Source organism: Cydia amplana, chromosome 2 (assembly GCF_948474715.1).
Source record: "Cydia amplana chromosome 2, ilCydAmpl1.1, whole genome shotgun sequence".
In the NCBI taxonomy this organism is placed as follows: Eukaryota; Metazoa; Arthropoda; class Insecta; order Lepidoptera; family Tortricidae; genus Cydia; species Cydia amplana.
Window position 1 is genome coordinate 24,309,585 of NC_086070.1, and position 21,071 is coordinate 24,330,655.

General features: G+C 38.6%; 4 protein-coding genes across 4 annotated transcripts in view; 1 reads left to right on the plus strand and 3 right to left on the minus strand.

The window, feature by feature from the left end:
• Positions 1 to 1,767: 1,767 nt before the first annotated feature.
• LOC134661149 (S-methyl-5'-thioadenosine phosphorylase) lies at positions 1,768 to 9,782 on the minus strand. The gene is made up of 8 exons (XM_063517101.1): positions 9,660 to 9,782; positions 7,501 to 7,676; positions 6,866 to 7,003; positions 6,067 to 6,246; positions 5,399 to 5,474; positions 4,457 to 4,543; positions 3,119 to 3,241; positions 1,768 to 1,896 (listed from the first exon to the last, which is right to left on the minus strand). The coding sequence occupies exons 1-8, from the start codon at positions 9,681 to 9,683 to the stop codon at positions 1,861 to 1,863; spliced, it is 840 nt and encodes a 279-aa protein (XP_063373171.1). The 5' UTR covers positions 9,684 to 9,782; the 3' UTR covers positions 1,768 to 1,860.
• On the minus strand, positions 8,313 to 9,445 carry LOC134661178 (cytochrome c oxidase assembly factor 7 homolog). Its single transcript, XM_063517146.1, has 2 exons — positions 9,003 to 9,445; positions 8,313 to 8,707 (listed from the first exon to the last, which is right to left on the minus strand). The coding sequence occupies exons 1-2, from the start codon at positions 9,385 to 9,387 to the stop codon at positions 8,343 to 8,345; spliced, it is 750 nt and encodes a 249-aa protein (XP_063373216.1). The 5' UTR covers positions 9,388 to 9,445; the 3' UTR covers positions 8,313 to 8,342.
• A 2,157-nt stretch (positions 9,783 to 11,939) lies between the features above and the next one.
• LOC134661188 (heme oxygenase 1) lies at positions 11,940 to 13,959 on the plus strand. The gene is made up of 4 exons (XM_063517158.1): positions 11,940 to 12,093; positions 12,250 to 12,382; positions 13,205 to 13,416; positions 13,548 to 13,959. Exons 1-4 carry the CDS (start codon positions 11,994 to 11,996, stop codon positions 13,832 to 13,834), a joined length of 732 nt encoding a protein of 243 aa, XP_063373228.1. The 5' UTR covers positions 11,940 to 11,993; the 3' UTR covers positions 13,835 to 13,959.
• A 264-nt stretch (positions 13,960 to 14,223) lies between these two features.
• The window catches only part of LOC134661223 (uncharacterized), a 134,276-nt gene continuing 127,428 nt past the window's right edge, over positions 14,224 to 21,071 (minus strand). The window contains exons 66-70 of the mRNA XM_063517200.1: positions 20,133 to 20,281; positions 16,692 to 16,803; positions 15,962 to 16,093; positions 14,900 to 15,069; positions 14,224 to 14,433 (exon numbers count right to left, since the gene is read on the minus strand). Of these exons, the coding sequence (XP_063373270.1) occupies positions 14,353 to 14,433; positions 14,900 to 15,069; positions 15,962 to 16,093; positions 16,692 to 16,803; positions 20,133 to 20,281 (644 nt within the window). The 3' untranslated portion in view covers positions 14,224 to 14,352. The remainder of the gene's footprint in view (positions 14,434 to 14,899; positions 15,070 to 15,961; positions 16,094 to 16,691; positions 16,804 to 20,132; positions 20,282 to 21,071) is intronic.

Below are 21,071 nucleotides of genomic sequence, written 5' to 3' on the forward strand. Positions count from 1 at the left end.
CGTCGTGCAAACCCTGTTTGCGTAAATGTTGACACTGCACAAGAACACAAAGTAGGGTTGTCAAAAACTAACACAACTGCTCAAACATTTCATATACCTAAGACACGCTAGCCCTGTAAGGGCCGTAAATTACTATTTACGAGATACTAACAATGGCGATGTATGCAGATCGCGTGCGCGTGACCCACCCCTTGCATACCGCACGATTGCCCTGTCGAGAAGACTGTCGAGTGACTGTATGGTTTTATAGACTGTGCCACCAGCGTCCCACCAACGCAATATCTTAGACCTTTAAGCTTTGGATTCCTCCGAAAACGGTGCCGTCATATGACGGCCGTCATATAGCGGCCGCAAAAGACGGCCGTCTTTACGATGGCGACATGTGGAAAGTACCACGGCGTCATAACACACCGTCATCCACCAAGGTCAAAGCGGCAAATTTGAAAAATGTAGGCGCGATGGGATAACGTCCCATAGAACATTTGAATTTCGCGCCTTTTCCTACTGACAAGATTTACTTGATCATCTATAATTTACTTGGAGGATGAAATATCATTAGAAGAGGAAAATAATCGTAGTACGGAATCATTTATTCAAATCTCGTGTCATTTATTCAAAATGGCGTCACCGCTATCTAATAAAACGTTCACGAAACTATCGACACCGTCATGACGGCCGTCATCTTAAGATCGGTTTTCCTAGGATAGCGGTGCCGTCATATAGCGGCTGTCTCCATACTAAATTATCCGGCTAAATATGGATGTCGTAGTATTTGTATGGAGACGGCCGCTATATGACGGCACCGCTATCGGAGGAAACCAAAACTATACGTTACGTTGACAATCAACGTAACGTAACGCCGTCTAGGAAACCGCGCCATCTTGTTTACATAGACAACGTTCTAGTGACGTCAGTCAACGCTATATAGCGGCCGTAATATGACGGCACCGTTTTCGGAGGAATCCAAAGCTTTACATAGAAAAATTCGACCCATGCCGCCGTAGCTCGGGTGGCCGAGGGGCTTAAGATCGGTTTTCCTAGGATAGCGGTGCCGTCATATAGCGGCCGTCTCCATACTAAATAATACGGCTAAATATGGATGTCGTAATATTTGTATGGAGACTGCCGCTATATGACGGCACCGCTATCGTAGAAAACCAAAGCTTTAGGCACCTCCTGCGACAGCAGAGGGAGGACGCTTCGTTTCCAGCCCAGGGCACGGAGGCCGTAATCACTTTTTCTTCACATTTATATCATCATCATCATCATCTTTCTCGCGTTGTCCCGGCATTTTGCCACGGCTCATGGGAGCCTGGGGTCCACTTGGCAACTAATCCCAGTAATTGGCGTGGGCACTAGTTTTTACGAAAGCGACTGCCATCTGACCTTCCAACCCAGAGGGTAAACTAGGCCCGTATTGTTTCCTCACGATATTTTCACATTTATATCGGTTTGTTATTTATAGGTAGTATTTCTACTTAAATAACACAAATTAAAATATTTTCTAAATATGTAATATTATATTGTTTGTAATTGTTAAATATTTTTATTTCAGGAGAGGCTTCGGATGATATATTTAGATAAAGACTAGTAAGAAATTTACATAGGTAAGCACCTAAGGGGTGGGCTTGTCGTAACAAGGTTCTTTTTAACGTTTTTAATTATAAATGAATGATACATAATAATGCACAAGATTTAAAATACGTACGTAATTGTCTAGTTACAGTAATTCATGTAATTAATTTAAGACGATCGTTTTGTATGTCTGGTTTTAAATAATAAATAATTGTAAGATTACGAGTGTTTTATTTTAATATTGATAAAAATATACAAAAACTGTGCTTATTGTTAGACGGTGGGTTATTCCTTCAGCATGATGGACGATGAAACCAACTCCTGAAAGCAATAATATAATTATTTTCGATACAAGTGCGAAAAAGAGGAAATTCGAAACGAGTGGCGATAAATTAAAACACGACCGAAGGGAGTGTTTTAAATCGACACGAGTTGCGAATTACCTATTCGCACGTGTATCGAACAACGTTTTACAGTACATATGGCACTTTAAAGTTTCGACGCACGAAAAGTGCTATTTTACGCACTAGTGCGGAAAAGTATTATTATTATTATATAATTATAGGCGAGCAGCTATTGAGCTGATGAGCCTATGTCACACAGTGTCCAGTGTTATATAGTTCAGAGTTTGTATAGTCATATACTGAGTCATATCACTTCACTAGTAATCATCAGTGTAACTTATTGTTTAAAAGCCAATTGTCCAATCTGTTTTTAAACACATTGACCGAGGGGGCAGTCACAACACCCCCAACAACAGCCCCATATTTACTGTAAAAGGTATTAATCATTAATATTTGGAGTCCAGTGTAGGGTAAAATTAGGAGGGAGGGCGTCAAAACTGGAAAAATTAGTCACGTTTTGAGTCTCAAAGCGAATTCTACACGGACTAGGGTGACTGCTATACATATATTGGCTACTCTTAACCTTTTCGACGCCGTGTCGAACACAAAAGCTGTCTCTCAGACGCCACGTCACCTTAGTGTCAAAACTGAAATTGAACTTTATGCATATGCACCTAGGTCTATGTTGCCCTGTGGTCTATGACCGATTAATACGTCTTTGGCGTTGGACCTGCGGTGCGTATATATCGGTCATTGGCGTCCAAAAGGTTAATAACGAGACTTCTTTTGGCTTGTTTCTTTCTGATTTGTTAGGAAAGGCCAATTACTATTTAGTGGGCAATAATTATAGCAATCACTCTATGCAAGTTTGCAGCACTCGTAGTTTGTAGCTTTCTAGTTACTAGACTCTACTGTAGAGCCCGAAGGCTTATCCTATTGTCTATTGTTCAGTAAAACCGCACGTGCTACTTACCTGCAAAAAAGGGTCCTAATTATTCTATTTGGCACCTGAGCGCGGGCTAGTCCGACGCTCAAAAAACCAGTGTAGGTGCGCTCTCCGATAACGCGCCTTTGTTACGCATCTCGATGACACATTTTAGACTGGTTCTGTAGCGTTCGACTCGCCGGCACTCAGTAACCGAAGTACCGATTTTTTATGCAGGTGGTTGTGGGGTCTATTAGAAAGCTACAAACTATACCTGATGACCGTCCAAATAGCTATGGTCCGTGTCAGCGGCGAGAATCTGCACGGCGTCCAGAACTACGTCGGCCGCTTTCTGCACGTTGCGTGCGAACATGGCCAGCACCTCGCTCACCGATACCTGCACCAAGTCACTTGTCTTAGGCCCACTTGCACTAACCCGGGGTTAAGCGGTTAAACCGTTAACCCAATGTCAAATTGTACTGGCAACCGTGGTAACTCCAGTGGCCCTCAGCGACACAATCTCTGTCTTAAGATGTTATTTCTGAATAAAGTGTTAATGAAATATGTACGCTAATTATAACCTGAAGGCTACATTAGCAGTGGATTTTGGAATCAATAGCAGATAATATTGCACAATTTCATTTGGTTTATAATCTAATGCAGCGGTCGCCAACCTTTTAGCAGCCAAGGGCACTATATTAATATTTATGACTTTATCAGACATTGTCGTTTGTCAATATTACATACATAACAATGCACTCCTTTCTTTGGGCAGTCGTGTAAAAATAGCCAGAGAGGCCCGCGGGCCGCAAGTGACAGGTTCACGGGCCGCAGGTTATGTAACAAAATAATGCAACTCTATTCCGTTTAAAAATGAATTAAATTTGATTGAAGTATCACTATACATAGACAAGACGGTGGGCCTAAGGATAAGACATGACTAAGCCCCACATGCACCATCCCACTAACCTGGGGTTAACCGATTAAAGCGTTAACCCAATGGCAAATTGTACTGGCAACCATGGTTACTCCAGGTTTAACCGTTTAACCCCGTGCTAGTGGAATGGTGCTAGTGGCACTTAATGAATTTAGTTGAGGCTATCTTAGAGCTATAGTTCGTATTTTTTAGCATTAGAAAGAACTTGAAAGAAGGTAAGCGATTTTGACATGTCTTTTAATTGAAAAACACTTTTTAAAAATCAATAACTATTACTTATGAAAGCAGAAGACTAAAAAATATCGTATTAGATTCATAATTGTTACATATTTAGCGTAACTTATTTTTAAAATGTGTTTTTCAATTAAAAGACATAAAGATTGTTTACCTTATTTCTAATGCTAAAAAAAACGAAGTATAGAGCAGGGATCGGAACCGGTTTTTGGCAAAAACTTAGAAATAACCATATTTTTCGAATTATTTTATACCCAAAATGTAGGACTCATTTGTGTTTTTAGGTTATGACTTCGTATTATTAGATTGCCCAATTAGAAATGAAGTAATTAGCAAAGAACGAAAAAATACCGTTTCCGTTCCCATACAAAAAATATCGGTATCCGATCCCTGGTATAGAGTAATCTACAGTAAAGTAAGCTTATTGATAATGTTCCTTACAGCAGTTTGATTGTCCCTCCAGCAGTCATAGTCGGTGACGAGCGCCACGGCTGCGTAGCTCAGCCCGGCTTCCTTAGCCAACACCACCTGCAGTTACAAAATACAGTCAATCTCGTATCTCATACTGCTTACTCATCTCTGCCACAAATATCAAATATCAACATTTATTCAGCAAATAGGCCACAAGGGCACTTTTACACGTCAATATGGAATTTACATACAGCAAAAAAAAAACACATCAATAATTATAAAATACAACTAAGCCGTAAATATCAAATCAAACTAACATAGAGATGTATAAAGCCTCTACATGTCGAATTACAAAATAACGCAATAACAATAGTATTGAAAAAAAAACACAAAGATACAAAAACTATAATCTAAAATTATTTAGAGATGTAAATGTCTCTAAGTGTCATCATAACAACAGAATAAGTAATAGTATTATAATACAGAACGGCCACACCCCGCCCCGCCCCGACTCGCATTACCTCGCCCCGCGACACGAATCTGACGGACTTCTGGCGTGCTCTCGGTAAAGCGACTTACCCACACATACACAAAGACGCGTGTACAGACGTGCCGTGCACACATATAAACGCAAATGATTTTTGATGTATGGCGTGTCCGCCCTGTGTCTCTGCTGCATGATTTTCCTTCAAGAATACTGTACAGAAGATTACAAAACAGCAAACCCATATGTTGTTATTACTATAGAGAATCCAATATCAAATAATGAAATTGTCGCAATCGCAACCTCTACCACGCGACCAAAACGTCGTAAGCGCCGGTATAAAATACTGGTTCTCTGTGCCGGTTCTTATACCTACGCTACGTAGTAGGTAATAATAGTTTAATGTAGGAATGTACGCTCTTAAGTTAGGCCTAGATTAATCCCCCGATATTTCCGTCGATAATAAACACAAAATGTTACGAACTCACCTCGGGCACCGTGGTCATGTTGACGAGATGTCCCCCCCACTGTCGGTGCATCAGGCTCTCGGCGCGGCTCGAGAACCTGCGATTACAATATATACGCTGTTATGAAAAACCTAATATTGTATATGTACAGTCAGCAGAAGTTTCTAAGCGGTCGAGGTGTTCAAAATTACCTTGACGAGCTCTTATTCTCTTAACAATTGAGTCGCGTCAAGATAATTTTGAACACCTCGCCCGCTTAGCAACTATTGCTGCTGACTGTACCTATAAAATATTAAGAAGCCTTGTTACAATAGCAGTAAGACACGTTAGGCGTTTTGATGGTGTATTCCCGTTTGTCATATAAATCCTCATTTGCCCGAATCATGTACGGCGTTGGTCACGGGGGTCGGGGGACAAATGGGAATACATCGTTTTGATTTCGTTTGTAAGTAACCATAACTAATCTTAAGTGGGGACAATGGACATAGTGGAAATTCACCAACATTAGATAGGATTGAGAAGACAGAATGAAAGGTTTCAGTCTTCGGTTGAACCCGTATGATTAATCCCGTTAATCCCGTACCACTTTGGCCACTTTTGTTAAAGGGTTTGTCACACTGCGGCCGGGCGTGCGGCGTCGCATCACCCGTTCGAAAAGTCTTGCTCTCTGTCATGAAGCCTTAACATACCTGGGCCCCTGTATGACGACAGCGGTGCCGGCCTCGTGGCAGGTGTACCCGCGCGCCCGGGCGGCCTCAGTGAGGGCCGCTCGCGCGCGCGGACAGAACGCGGGCCGCTGCGGCAGGTGGCACACGCCGCGCGGCCCGCAGTCTGTGCGGTCGTAGAACGTGCACTTGCGGCCCCATGTTCTGGAACAAAGAAAAGGAATGACTTTAAAAATACAGTTCCAATCAAGAGATCATTCAAAGAAAAGTAAGTATATCTAATACCTAATACTTTTCCCGTTTGGGAGTTCACACATTGTTAAAAACCGTCGGTTAACATTGAGGGTTGACCTTTTGATTGCCATTTGTCTGCATAAGTAAATCACGCACACCACACACCAACATGATTACAACATGCTGACAAAGAGTTACGGATGTATACTTTGACAGCGTACTATATCGTACATATAGCGTTATGGGGATGAGGCACCACAACTCAAAATGCCCTTTACCTTTATGTGTTCTAAGCTTTTAAATGGTTAAAATTAAAAACAGCGTGACGTAGACTATCCATTGCAGTTATAAGCACATTATTAAATTGTACAACGTATCTAAGTTTTAAGATTTACCTCCGACGATTCGAGGACGGCGTTGACCCCGTGGTCTCGAAGAAGACTGGCTAAAGTAGACATCAACATCCTCTAACCGCGCGAGTCTTTAGAACTACCCGCACTTGGTCTTGTTTATCAGCTTGAACGTAAATTTAGATTACGCGATTAAGTCCTGTTGTACAATTAAAATTTAATAATGCACTATTACTTACCTGTCGATGTAATCGTCCAGCACAACAAGGTCTCCCGGGCGATATTCCTCCTGCAAGGAGCCCGTGGCGGTGGTAGCGAGGATGTGGGTGCAGCCGCGTTGCTTGAGCGCCCAGACGTTGGCGCGGTAGTTCACGTCGCTGTCAACAGATAATATTTTAAATATTTCTCTTTTCATAGCATGATTGAACATCGTTAAAATAGTGTTTGAATGAATTAACGGGAACCAGAGATCAAATCCGAGTTTTGTGTAGGTTGTCCCTGCTAACATGACCACCTCACTGTAGAACGATGTTATACTTGTGGATGGAAATGATAATTTTCTGTTTTTCGATGATAACTTTTGATTGTCCTAACAAAAATCTATGAAAATTAGTAAGGATCTTGGGAATCTGAAATAGAAATATATTTATTTGCTGTTCAGGGCTAGCCCTCCCAAATTTTACGATTCTGTGTCAACAACATAAAAAGTTATCACTTACCATCTAAAACAGAATAAATTCTCATGTCCAATTGTCCAACCACAAGTAAACGTTCCACAGTGACTTTTTAAATGTTGAATTTCGAAATCTTTCTTAGTTGAGTTCAGCATTTTGAAAAATATATGTTGTCTATCAGTATCTACGGGTCTACAAACCTAGGCTGGAACTGGTGTTTCCTTCCATGTCGTGCTAGCAGCACGCAGGGCACGCCCTTAACTTTCCCCTCGATCAGCGCGTCCGACGGCGCTCCGAACGGGGTGTTCTCATGGTGCTCTGTCTGCTCTTCAAATAGGGTCGGGTCGTCGAAGCCCGAGCCGCCGATAATGCCGATCTACGTTTGAAATTGTAATATAGTAAAAAGAAAAAATCTGGGGTATATTTTCTGTATAAACTGGTACAAATTGCTTGCTCTTTAGTCTACCTAGGTTAGGTATGTCGCAGTCAATGGCTGGCTCAAGCACTGTAACAAGTCTTATTTAAATTAACATAAAAAAAAAAACAATACTAGATATATTTCATCGCAAGAAAGCTATTATTTCATGGTAATAAATCTGTGATTAAGCAATACACAGACCACCCTGGTCTGATAAAACTGAGTAGGAATAATGATCTTCAATTTGTAAGTAATTTTATTCTATTAGCCATATGGTCCTATTTTGCTTGATTGGTCAATAATTAATTTAGAACACATGAGGTCAATTTCGTTCGCCTTGTTAGTTTGTTTTAGGGACGTTATCTTTTACTTTGTTTTAGATTTTTTGTGTCAAGGTTGTCTCCATTTATAATGAGATTATTTTTACAATATACCTACTCCAATTGGTAATTTTAAATTGGAAATGTGCTGCATACTTACACATAGTTAGGTGTTGAATGCATTAAATAAAATATTTTTTTAACAATAATAATTTAATTAACATCAAACATTCAGAAACTATCATAACTATGCAAGATCTTAATCAGTAAAAAAAAAACAATATACACTATTCTTGTCCCGAAGTTACTTCTCCAAGCCTTGTTGGAACTTGAGTTCCTTGGTTGTCTCGTGTGCCTTTTGTAACTCTTGTGCAATCTGGAAGAACCTCTTAGACTCGTCAGCATTCTTTTCAACTCCGTCTCCCTTTTTGTACATCATGCTGACATTGGCGCACCCATACATGTTGCCATTCTCACAGGCTTTCTTAGCAAATTCAAATGCCTGTTTCATATCCGGTTTTATGAGGTATTCTATGTTTTTGTTCTTGGCGGGGTTGTGTGGGTTGTATTCTGCCACGTTTTTGGGGACACCGCTGATGTACATACCGCAGAGGTAGTGACAGGCCATGTTGTCATTTTGATCGCAGCTTTTCTTTAGATAATTGTAACCTGAAAAAATGAGTTAACATCCGAATTTATAACTCATATTTTATAAATGTATAAAATATAAATACAATTTAAAAGTAGCCAAAAACTACCTCATACTGTGATGTTGTCTTTTCAAAAATAGAGAATAATGTAAGTTTGCGTTGTATGGTTTTAAAATCATACACAGAAAGACAAAGATTTTGATGTTGTTATTCTTTACTCATGCTAATAAAAAATTTAGATATTGATTTATAGTTTTACAGGTTAGGTACTCGACAGAGTAATCTAATTTTAAATATCTAAATAGGTACCTTACCTTTAGGAACATCTCGTTTTATGGAAACATTGGGTCCAGTGGCGGTCAGCATCATACCCGCGTGCAGGCATGCCGAGGGTTCTCCAAGTTCGCAACCTTTCTCGAAATAGGTTAGGGCCTCTGCTGGGTCCTCTTTCTCCTTCCCCCGCCCCACTAGACAGTAATTTCCGTATTTCAAGCACGATTTACCGAACTTATAGTCAACGCAATTGCTTTTAAAAACTTTGGCCGCTTTACCAAAATCTTTTTTGATCGCCTCTAAGTAATCTCCCAACAAATGGCATACTTCTGGCTTTTTCTCTTTGTAACAACCGAAACGGTATTCAATTCCTAGGTTCTCAATGTATTCCTTCACTTCATCTTCTTGTTTTAAGTCATAAGCCATTGTAATTTCGTAATTTAGTTTCTATGGCCACAGATAGGTTAGGTAACTACCTTGACTTGACAATGACAATTGTCAAAGTGATAACGCTTATCAATTAGTAAACAAACCGATTTACTACTTTTAATTAGAGGAAATGGAAATTAACACAATGTCACAAGAATATAAGATCAAATTCATATTTAAAATTAATAAAAAAACAATATTTAAGACCTAATATTGTTTTTAGAATTTAATTCGATAGGATGTTATAAAACGTAGTTTTATTAACCGACCTTGATTTTCTTTGAATCACCCATTGTTCCTCGTTTTGCTGAGTTAAAGTTGACTATTTCTAGATATGAGATAGTATTTTAAATATGTGTTTTATGAACTAAGATTACGACTGTAAACTTCTATCCATTTATAACTAAAATAAACTGGGAGCTAGCAAACAATCTCAATCCTGTCGGCGCCTGCCGGAAATAATCAAATCAGCAACCATAATCAGTCATCAATGTTGCCGCACTTGCTGTTTAGAATTATGCGTTTTGTTCATTAGCCAAAAAGCCCATAAATAATCAACCATAAATTTTACAGCTTAACATTTCATTTCATCAATAGAAAGTAAAGCAAAGCATTACAAGTTTTTCTTTTTCTTGATTAATTAAGTAATTTTTAATGGTACCTAACCTAAACCTGTATACCATCGTGAAATACTAACACGTAACAAAACGCAACACCAACATTTGACAGGTCACTGGATTAAAAACATAGAAGGTAGGATCCAATGTAGGATCCTATAGAAGTGGTATACGCGTGCCCCCGTGAGGGACATAACAAACGCAATGCGACACAATATAGATGGTCAACCAGATCTTGTCAGTAGAAAAAGGCGGCAAATTTGAAAAATGTAGGCGCGAAGGGATATCGTCCCATAGAAAATTCGAATTTCGCGCCTTTATTTACTGTAAAAAAAAGCGGCCAAGTGCGAGTCGGACTCGCCCATGAAGGGTTCCGTATTTAGGCGATTTATGACGTATTAAAAAAAAACTACTTGCTAGATCTCGTTCAAACCAATTTTCGGTGGATGTTTACATGGTAATGTACATCATATATTTTTTTTAGTTTTATCATTCTCTTATTTTAGAAGTTACAGGGGGGGGGACACACATTTTACCACTTTGGAAGTGTCTCTCGCGTAAACTATTCAGTTTAGAAAAAAATGATATTAGAAACCTCAATATCATTTTTGAAGACCTATCCATAGATACCCCACACGTATGGGTTTGATGAAAAAAAAAATTTTGAGTTTCAGTTCGAAGTATGGGGAACCCCAAAAATTTATTGTTTTTTTTCTATTTTTGTGTGAAAATCTTAATGCGGTTCACAGAATACATCTACTTACCAAGTTTCAACAGTATAGTTCTTATAGTTTCGGAGAAAAGTGGCTGTGACATACGGACGGACAGACAGACGGACAGACGGACAGACGGATAGACGGACAGACAGACAGACAGACAGACAGACAGACATGACGAATCTATAAGGGTTCCGTTTTTTGCCATTTGGCTACGGAACCCTAAAAAGGGCACGAAATAAAAAAAAATTATGGGGCGAAAACCCTTCGCGCCTACATTTTTCAAATTTGCCGCCTTTTTCTACTGTCAAGATCTGGTTGACCAAGTATATGATTGGTCCAATTTATTTGTTGCCCATATTATAATCCATACTATAACAATTTACGGTGGAGAATAAAAAAAAAGCGGCCAAGTGCGAGTCGGACTCGCCCATGAAGGGTTCCGTATTTAGGCGATTTATGACGTATAAAAAAAAAACTACTTACTAGATCTCGTTCAAACCAATTTTCGGTGGAAGTTTACATGGTAATGTACATCATATATTTTTTTTACTTTTATCATTCTGTTATTTTAGAAGTTACAGGGGGGGGGACACACATTTTACCACTTTGGAAGTGTCTCTCGCGCAAACTATTCAGTTTAGAAAAAAATGATATTAGAAACCTCAATATCATTTTTGAAGACCTATCCATAGATACCCCACACGTATGGGTTTGATGAAAAAAAAAATTTTGAGTTTCAGTTCGAAGTATGGGGAACCCCAAAAATTTATTGTTTTTTTTCTATTTTTGTGTGAAAATCTTAATGCGGTTCACAGAATACATCTACTTACCAAGTTTCAACAGTATAGTTCTTATAGTTTCGGAGAAAAGTGGCTGTGACATACGGACGGACAGACAGACGGACAGACGGACAGACGGACAGACGGACAGAGAGACAGACATGACGAATCTATAAGGGTTCCGTTTTTTGCCATTTGGCTACGGAACCCTAAAAATGTGAGACTGTGACAAGGACAAACGATAATAGCGCTTTCGCTGCTACTCCTACTGAAAGATACATAAGACTATCCCGTTCGGTCATTTCCCCCCACCCCTTATGCCCGATCCAGTTAAAATACTAGATTCATGATTAAAAACGAAAACGTCAAACCTTCACCATCAATCGCAATCAAGTTAACTCATAAAAATCAAATTCATTGTGCGAAGCGGGTGCAAGTATTAGTCATTGTTTTATTATAATTTAATATTATTACTGATTAATATAAGGATGTCGGGAAACCTTGAACTTTTTACCACTCGAATGAGGAAAGCAACACGAAAGATCCACTCTGTGAGCGATGCCTTGGTCAACGCTAAGTTCGCAATTTGTAAGTACCTTCAACATATTTGTAAAACAAAGACATTCTAGAATATCCAAATTGGGTCTTTAAAGTTATTAGACTTCGATTTAATAATATTCCTCTTTGTTGAATAAAATTTCAAATACAAAATAGTTTAATGTTCTATGAATGTATTTTTTCCAGCTCTGCGGGATGAGGCAGTTTGGGGCGGAGGGCTGTTTGTGTTTTACTACATCTTTGCTTTCCTAGAAGATGCCAAGGAAAGGCTGAACATGCCTGATTATAACAAGCTCTTTGTACACAAAACTCTTTACAGGTAAAGTTTTAATTTTCTATTGACATTTAGTTCGCAAGATAGATCCTTTTAGTTTTAAACTACCTTCAAAATTACAAAAACCACTGCAATATTTTTTGAAAAATCAAACATTTTTGCCACAAGTTGTATGATTCACTTCTTCTTCTTCCTCGCGTTGTCCCGGCATTTTGGCCACGGCTCATGGGAGCTTGGGGTCCGCTTGGCAACTAATCCCAGGAATTGGCGTAGGCACTAGTTTTTACGAAAGCGACTGCCATCTGACCTTCCAACCCAGATGGTAAACTAGGCCTTATTGGGATTAGTCCGGTTTCCTCACGATGTTTTCCTTCACCGAAAAGCAAATCATAAATAATAATAATTTGAGCCTATATACGTTCCACTGCTGGGCACAGGCCACCTCTCATGTGCGAGAGGGCTTGGGATAAGTCCCCACGCGGATTGGAGACTGGTAAATATCAAATGATATTTTGTACATAAGTAGATTCACTATGATCTCAAATCTAAGCTTAGCATAAGAGCTGTAACTCTTTCTCACTCTCAGTTATGAGTGTGGCACACCAATATTATGTCCATGTATGTCTTTTGAATCCGTAGAGTTGTGGACTGTACAGCATAAAATGTATATCATTGCTTAAGAAACATTTGTTTACTATGAAACTTTCCATACAATAAAAATTAGCGAACTCTTTAACAATGGCAACAGTTTGATGTAATTGACCCTAAGTGTGGTTATTAAAGTTGATAAAATGTAAAGTTCTCACTTGACAAAATCTCAATAATGTTTATTCATCTGTTTCTCATGTATTTAACTTTGTTCACCAGAAAAGCTGCATTTGAAGCAGATCTAGCACACTACCTCGGTGAAGACTGGCAATCCACACCTCGCTCGACAGCGCTGGAGAGCTACCTGGAGCACCTGCAAGAGCTGGAGAAGGAGAACCCACAGCTGCTGATGGCGTACGTGTACCACCTGTATCTGGGGCTGCTGAGCGGCGGACAGATACTGGCTAAGAAGCGCAAGATGTTCGGAGACAGTAAGTTCTTTTAAGTATGATGGAACGGAAACAGAATAATTTATAGTATAGTAGTCGAGATACAAATTTCATTCAAGTCTCATCTGCTAAACTTTTTAAAAAGTCATCACAACTTAATTTTCACTTCCCAGAAACCAACTCTGAAGTGTACACCGACCAAGTGACCGACTTCACCGACATCGACATTCCCAAGCTGAAGAACGAGTTCCGCGCCGCCATGAACGAGATCGCCGCCACGATGACCCCGGAGGAACAGCAGGCTTTCCTGGACGAAAGCTGCCAAGTCTTCCTCATGAACAACTTGATCGTTAGCTCGGTTGCTGGACAGAATCAGGTTCTCCGAGTCATGTTATTCAAGGCTTCCGCTGTGTTTTTAGTGATTTTTGGTGCAGTGCTAGCTTATAAAATGCATAAGTAAGGATTAATTGTAGTTTTCATGTAATGGATAGTGTATGATTATTTTTATAGATTAGAATGTGATATTATTATGTAGATTTCTTATTTGAAGACTGATTGTTTAATGAGTAAATTGAATTTCATTTAGCGGAATTTTGATTCGACATAATGACATAATATGACTCCCGTTTCTTTGGTGTAACGTTTATTTGATTTTCGAACTAATGATAATAATCATTAAATTATGTTTGTTACAAGAATATTACTGTTGAGCGTGTGGTGATGAAAAATCGTAAGTTAAAACGACGGTTGTGGAGGATAAATCGTTCTCCAAAAAAATGCAATAAGATTATTAAAAATTAGGCCATCACAAACAGTATCATAAAAGGTATTGCAAAAAAAAAAACAACATTGAATTAACAAAAATAATTTACTATATAGTTACAGGCTACATTACACTGAAGTACAAATATCAAAATATGTACACGAAGTACCGTGCGGTCTCACATTAACTACGATCGTCAATCTTATATACTAAAGTCATCTGAGCGCGGGCAGCGACTGGTCCAAGGAAAGGTCGATCAGTTCGTCGAAATCGTCTTGGTTCCAGAACGAGAGACCCTGGAAACAAATAAATAAAAATTAACCATTTAATTCAGACTAAAAGGTCCTTACGTCGTAAGTAAATATTAAAATCTTATTATTAGTGTTAGTACGACATAAAAAGAGACATAACTAAAATTACAAACTAGACGGGGTCAATTAATCGAATTAGTGACTCGACGTATTGATGATAAACGAGATTTATCCTATAGGTTTTTAGTTTTAGATGAGGTTCTTTGCTATCGAAGGGTGTGTATACTGTATAGTGTGTAGGTTGTGATGATGATAGATCCATGCTCATCACAACAGGGTTTACAAATGATCGAGACAGAAAAAACCGCACGCGTATTGTTACAATCGGTGCCGTGACCAGGATTATGTGTGAAATTTCTAAGGCGCAGAACGTAGGGGCGGAGCGCCGTCAGGCCGCAGTCTCGTAGCTTCTTGCCCGAGAACATTGTAATGATATAAACATAATAGGTACCAGGTCGTTGGCGCGGCAGGGGCGGCAGTGCAGCCGGGAGGCGCGGCACTCGCAGCGCGGCGCGCGCGCGCAGGCCGCGGCCCCGAGCGCCGCGCGCGCGCCCAGCACCGTGGCCACGCGCCGCGCCAGCCCGCGGTCGCCCTGCAGCTTCGCGCCGGAGAATATTGTGCCTGGAGCATAGAGAAAAAAATACATAGAGTGCTCACTCCATACATCAGTTTTAGTACCAAAAAGACTATTAGCATCTAGCATCGAGTAGCGGAACTATCAGTATTGCTACTTGACAATAGATGTAGCACCGACCGGAAAGTCTTATGCTGTTGAGATAAGACTTTCCGGTCGGTGCTACATCTATTGTCAAGTAGCAGTACCGATAGTTCCGCTACTCGATGCTAGATGTAGACACTGAAATTAATAGTCTGAACTGATGTATGGAGTGAGCACTCTATGTATTTTTTTCTCTATGCCTGGAGTGAAACATCACACATACACATTAGAAAGTATTATAGGCCTACCAAAGTTTTAAGTAGGTATACTTCGTTTTTTTTAGCATTAGAAATTTGGTAAACGATCTTGATGTGTCTTTTAATTGAAAAACACATTTTAAAAATAAGTTACGGTAAATATGTAACAATTATGAATCTAATACGATCTTTTATAGTCTTCTGCTTTCATAAGTAGTAGTTATTGATTTTTAAAAAGTGTTTTTCAATTAAAAGACATGTCAAAATCGCTTATCTTCTTTCAAGTTCTTTCTAATGCTAAAAAAAACGAACTATACATCTTTTCGACGTACACCGAAACTTTCGACATATAAATACGGTAGTACGGAAGCCTGGGAATGAGGGATTACCGACCGAGTAATTATAGACCTACCGTCTATATCGTCTCGGATAAGAGTCCGGAAATGTTATTATAATCCATTACCGGCGCGTTTCATAAAAGCACCTAGGAACAACATAATGTTTCGCAGTCTATTATCACAAACATAAAAACAATATTTCCACGCACGTAGCGAAATAAACAAAACATACAAATGCATTCGTTGAGTAGGTAACTTACCGTTGGTCTCCATAGCGAGGGACGTGCACATCCCCAGCTTATCTTTCGGTAGTTTAACTTGCTTACGCAACGCGGCGTCGCCTACAAGTTCCTCATAGTCCTTGTTCGTGTACGCTACGGCGTTGTCCACGCCTGTATAATATAGAAGTAAGTTATATTACATACTTATAGAGAAACAGACGGTAAACTAGAGATTATGGTCAAATTTGCCTTCCTTAACACCCTACAAGAGTAAGGTAAAATGTAACAGAAGATAAATCAACGAATTTTACGGTATGACAGAATCACACAATATTCCAAACTGATTCACATACAATAGTATTTTATATCTACAATCGTGATATAATATAATAGAAAGCTTTTCACCTGAGTACCGTGTTTAGGCCATGAAGCTTGCTGAGTAGCCTAAGTGAGGTAAGACATCGAAAAGCTTGATTAGATTATATCACTACTGTATAAAATAATTTTTCTCCGAGTCAACTAAAATAATAAATTTTCCACTATAAAACCTAAATAATTAGGTAAATATCTCAGTAGATAAAAAGATAGTACAAAAGACACCAACGCACTTCTTATTTATTAAGTAGTAGGGCGTTGTAGTCTTTTGTTCTATCCTTTGGCGTCACGTGGTTGGTAGATTTAATAGCAGTTTAAAATGGAAACAGGATCGTATTTAGGTACCTATGTAAAATACAACTTAGTTAATTTCCGATAAAGAAATGAGACGTACCATACAAATTCTTAGCCGCTCGTTTCTTGTAGAGCATGAAATCGTCGTCCATCAGGATGTGAAGGGTCACCGAGTTCTCCATCAGGTTGTGGTGAATAGTTGAGTAGTCCAACTGCAAAATGAATATAAATAGAAGACAATTAAACTTCAAATACATAGTAATAAATATTTCATAAGATGTGCGAGTGAACCAAGACGGTTTACGTAACTCAACTTTTAGAAACCACAGACGTTAGATTTGACACTTTCTTTACCATTATCTTCTCTTCCAACTTTCCAAGAAGAATGTCGCTTACGAAATGCTTTAGCTTTGTATGGCAGCTACCCTTTAAACGCTAGAAGGAATATGCCGTGCCCCGGACGCCAGGCGATCGCGATTATTTAATTCAATTCAATTCAATTCAATACTTTATTTCCAAGAATATGGTACATACAAAGTTGGTTAGTAAAAGGTGTTAGGTCAGCATATTCTGCCGGCATGCATCGGCGTAGAAATATTTACATAACTATGTACATGTGGAGTCAAATTAAATATTAAAATTATAATTCAGTCAGTTTAACATTAACAAAAAATTAATTAAGAATTCATAATAAATATCAATTAAAAAATTCATCTATAGAGTAAAAACATTTTTCAAGTAACCACTGAAACATTTTTTTTTCAAATTTACATGTCGGTAGAGTTTTGAGGTCATCTGGCACTCTATTAAATATCTTTACAGCCATATTATAGACATTTGACTGGGACACTTTCAGCTTCTGCGCAGGTTGATATAGCTGTAGTGGCTTCCTGCTGGGCCTTTGCTTATTTACCACTTCATCGTGAAGTGGAAAAAGCTGGGGCTGTTTTTTGACAAATTTAGTAATTTCTAAAATGTACTGACAAGGCAATGGTAGAATTTTAAGTTCTTGAAATATTGGTGTACAGTGGGCGAGATATTCGCTTCCGCTTACAGCTCTGATGCAAGCTTTTTGGGTCACGAATGCTCTTTGGATATCAATACTATTACCCCAAATAATAAGTCCGTAACGCAAAATTGAGGCGACATAACCATGATAGGCTGACATTGCAGCTTCTCTTGATGCTATAGATCTAAGCCGCCGCAATGCAAAAACAAATCTATCCAATCTGGAACATACATTTTCAACGTGTGCTCTCCAATTTAAATGTTCATCTAGAGTAATACCAAGAAACGTGGTTGAATCAACAAGTTCTACATTAGAATTGTTACAATTAACATTTAGGTTAGTATTAGTAGAGTTACGAGTTTTAAACTTAATAATTTTAGTCTTAGCCAAGTTTAATTTAAGACAATTATTTTCCAACCATCTAGTCGTATTATGCAGTTCGTTAATTGCTTCATTTTCTAGGTCACTATTATTGCTAGACTTTATGATTAGGGTAGCATCATCAGCAAACAAAATGCATGTATGTTTTAGTATGTTCGGCAGGTCATTAATATATGCTAAAAATAACAGAGGACCGAGTATGCTTCCCTGTGGGACGCCACAATTACTTGTTTTTGATAGAGACTTGTAGGTGATTTTCTTTTTCTGGACTATTTTAGTAATTTCTGTGTATTGTTTTCGCTCAGACAGATAGCTCTTGAGCCAATCATTAGCCTTTCCCCTAATGCCATATTTTTCTAGTTTTGTTAATAAAATTTTGTGGCAGACGCTATCAAAGGCTTTGCTCATATCTAGGAAAACTGCTAAGATAGGTTGGTTGTCATTAAGTGATTGGGTAATATGTCTAACTAAAGCAAAGCAAGCATGAGATGTAGAAGTACCCTTTCTAAAACCAAACTGATTTGGATGGATAACATTAGCACTGTCGAAGAAATTATTAATTTTATTGTACAAAGCTTTTTCGAAGACTTTAGATAGGACCGGTATTAGTGCGATTGGGCGATAGTTATTTATCAAACTCGGGTCACCCTTTTTGAAGAGGGGTTTGATAATGGTTAATTTTAAGCGATCAGGAAAGCAGCCTTGCTCAAAAGATAAGTTAATCAAGTAGCTGAGAGGTGATGCTATTTGGACTGCACATTGTTTTAATAACTTAGTTGGAATTTCATCATAACCGGTTGAGTTAGTGTCATTTAAAGATTTTATTATTTTTATTACGTCATACTGATCTAAGGGAGAAAGAAAAATGCTATTATTAACAGTTTTTATGCCTGGAATTTCATTATAAGTATTTGCATTTACATAGGAGTTATTGATGTAAAAGTCGTTAAATATCTCACACATTTTCAAAGGGTCATCTAATACTTTGTCATCAATTTTAATGTTTATAATTTCAGATTTGTTAATATTTAAGTTAAGATTATCTTTTATTACATTCCATGCTGCTTTACCCTTATTTTTGGAATGATTTATATAAGAAATATTATTAAGTTGCTGGGCCTTGTGAATGCACTTTTTTAGTAACTTCGAATATGCTAAATATTTGTGTTTGTTATACTTTTTGTTTGTGTGCTCTTTATGGTATTTAAAGTATAAATTTCTTTTTTTGATACATGATTGCTTTAGCCCTTTCGTAATCCATTTATTTTTTATAGGTTTATTTCTTACTAGTTTATTTATAATTGGAAAGCATAAGTTGAAAAACAAGATGATTAAGTCATGAAACTCTTCAAATGCAATATTTAGATCCAATGCCTCAAAAACTTGGTTGAAAGAAAGGCATGAAATGTACTCATAAAATTTGTCTACATTTTCTTGACTATAGTCTCTCCTTTGTTCAGTATATTCTACAGACTGTCTGGGTTTCGAGTGTTCAGATATCTGAAAGGATATAGATTGTCCAGTATCGTGGTCAGACAGGCCTAAGTTATGTATGTTACATGATACATTCAACATATCCAAGTTAGAGGCTATTAAATCAATACAAGACTTTTTTCGGGTTGGCGACTTTACATGAATGTTCAATCCAAATTTCGTTAAGAGAGATATTAGTTCTTTTGTTTGGTTACTATTTTTTAAAACATCGATATTCCAATCTCCGCAAAGTATAATTTTTTTATTCTTTTTACGTACAAGACTATTTAACAATTGTTTAAACTTATGAATAAACAGCCCTATGTTATGACTAGGTATTCTATATAAGCCAAACTGAACTTTACGGAGTCCCGCGTAAGTCCCTATTGCATTGGCGCAGCGCAGCTGACGGCCCGTGGTCGTCGTTGGCGTCCTTGGCAAGACTTTCCGATGATGTCCAATCCAATGCTAGCTCGAAAATATACCGCGAATTTGTTAACGACGTCATGAAATATTACCAGACCAAATATCGTTTTCTCAGCAGATTTATTAGAAGAATGGCATTTCGTAAGCGACATTATCGTAGATTACCCCCGTAGTAGCTAAGGGAGCAACGGGATTTATTTTAACTCGGCATTTAGCTAAGATGTGTGTGATAGAAAGAGATGAATGACATACCCGCATGGCAAGCAGGTCGCAGCGCGAGCAGGGCAGCATGATGATGGTGCGCTCCACTCCCACTCGGAATGGTAATGAGGTCGCGAAGCTTAGAGCGGAGAATACGTCCGGACGGATTGTCCTGTTGCTCTTCATGAGGTCCACTTTTTCTGTAGATTAAATAAAATATTTTCTTCATATAAATTTAAATGTAGTATAGAGATAACGCACTACCGCCCCTCCAAGTCACACACACACACACACACACACACACACACACACACACACACACACACACACACACACACACACACACACACACACACACAAACACACACAGAAGTCCAAAAGTGGGAACTGTTGTATCTTTTATTGTTCCTCATCTAGTCAGAGGCGTTTTGCACTGACTCATGCTCAAAACATTGTCATTTATTATACTAGACTGAATCCAGAAAACTTCATATCCATGAGATTTTACGCACACTGTTGTTTTAACAAATGTATGGCGGTCAGGATCACCCACGAGCGGAGCGAGTGTTTCGTGGCCGAGGCGTTATAGTTTCTGAATTGGTCACAAGCAGGCGTGTCTCACTCCGCGATTTCGTCGCTTTGCTAGAGGTAGCTAAAAGTACATCCGTTCGGTCCCAATTTTGGGGAAAGCCATTAGCCGCGAGTGGCGCTGTCGCCACCTAGCGGCCATATCTGTGCTGATCGTAACAGACGCGTTTTGTTAGAGAGTGAGTCTTCTGTACTTAGTACTATTATTTATTCTGTGTGTCACAAATATGTACACTGTTATGACGATACTAATGAGTATTTCGTGTTTTTCGTGGGCAAGTTGTATGTAAATATATATATCACTAGTATCACTACATAGTATAAAACAAAGTCGCTTCCCACTGTCTGTCCCTATGTATGCTTAGATCTTTAAAACTACGCAACGGATTTTGATGCGGTTTT

What these genes read in the sequence shown, in the direction of transcription:
- LOC134661149 (XM_063517101.1), bottom strand. Translation starts at nt 9,683, where the DNA reads ATGGGTGATTCAAAGAAAATCAAG. An exon ending in AAACACCAGTTCCAGCCTAG is followed by an intron (nt 7,004 to 7,500) that starts GTTTGTAGACCC and finishes ATCTGTTGACAG; the next exon opens with CGACGTGAACTACCGCGCCA. An exon ending in GTCGTCATACAGGGGCCCAG is followed by an intron (nt 5,475 to 6,066) that starts GTATGTTAAGGC and finishes TTGTAATCGCAG; the next exon opens with GTTCTCGAGCCGCGCCGAGA.
- LOC134661188 (XM_063517158.1), top strand. Translation starts at nt 11,994, where the DNA reads ATGTCGGGAAACCTTGAACTTTTTACCACTCGAATGAGGAAAGCAACA. An exon ending in CAACGCTAAGTTCGCAATTT is followed by an intron (nt 12,094 to 12,249) that starts GTAAGTACCTTC and finishes TATTTTTTCCAG; the next exon opens with CTCTGCGGGATGAGGCAGTT. An exon ending in GTACACAAAACTCTTTACAG is followed by an intron (nt 12,383 to 13,204) that starts GTAAAGTTTTAA and finishes TTTGTTCACCAG; the next exon opens with AAAAGCTGCATTTGAAGCAG.
- LOC134661178 (XM_063517146.1), bottom strand. Translation starts at nt 9,387, where the DNA reads ATGGCTTATGACTTAAAACAAGAAGATGAAGTGAAGGAATACATTGAG. An exon ending in AAAACGAGATGTTCCTAAAG is followed by an intron (nt 8,708 to 9,002) that starts GTAAGGTACCTA and finishes TCATTTTTTCAG; the next exon opens with GTTACAATTATCTAAAGAAA.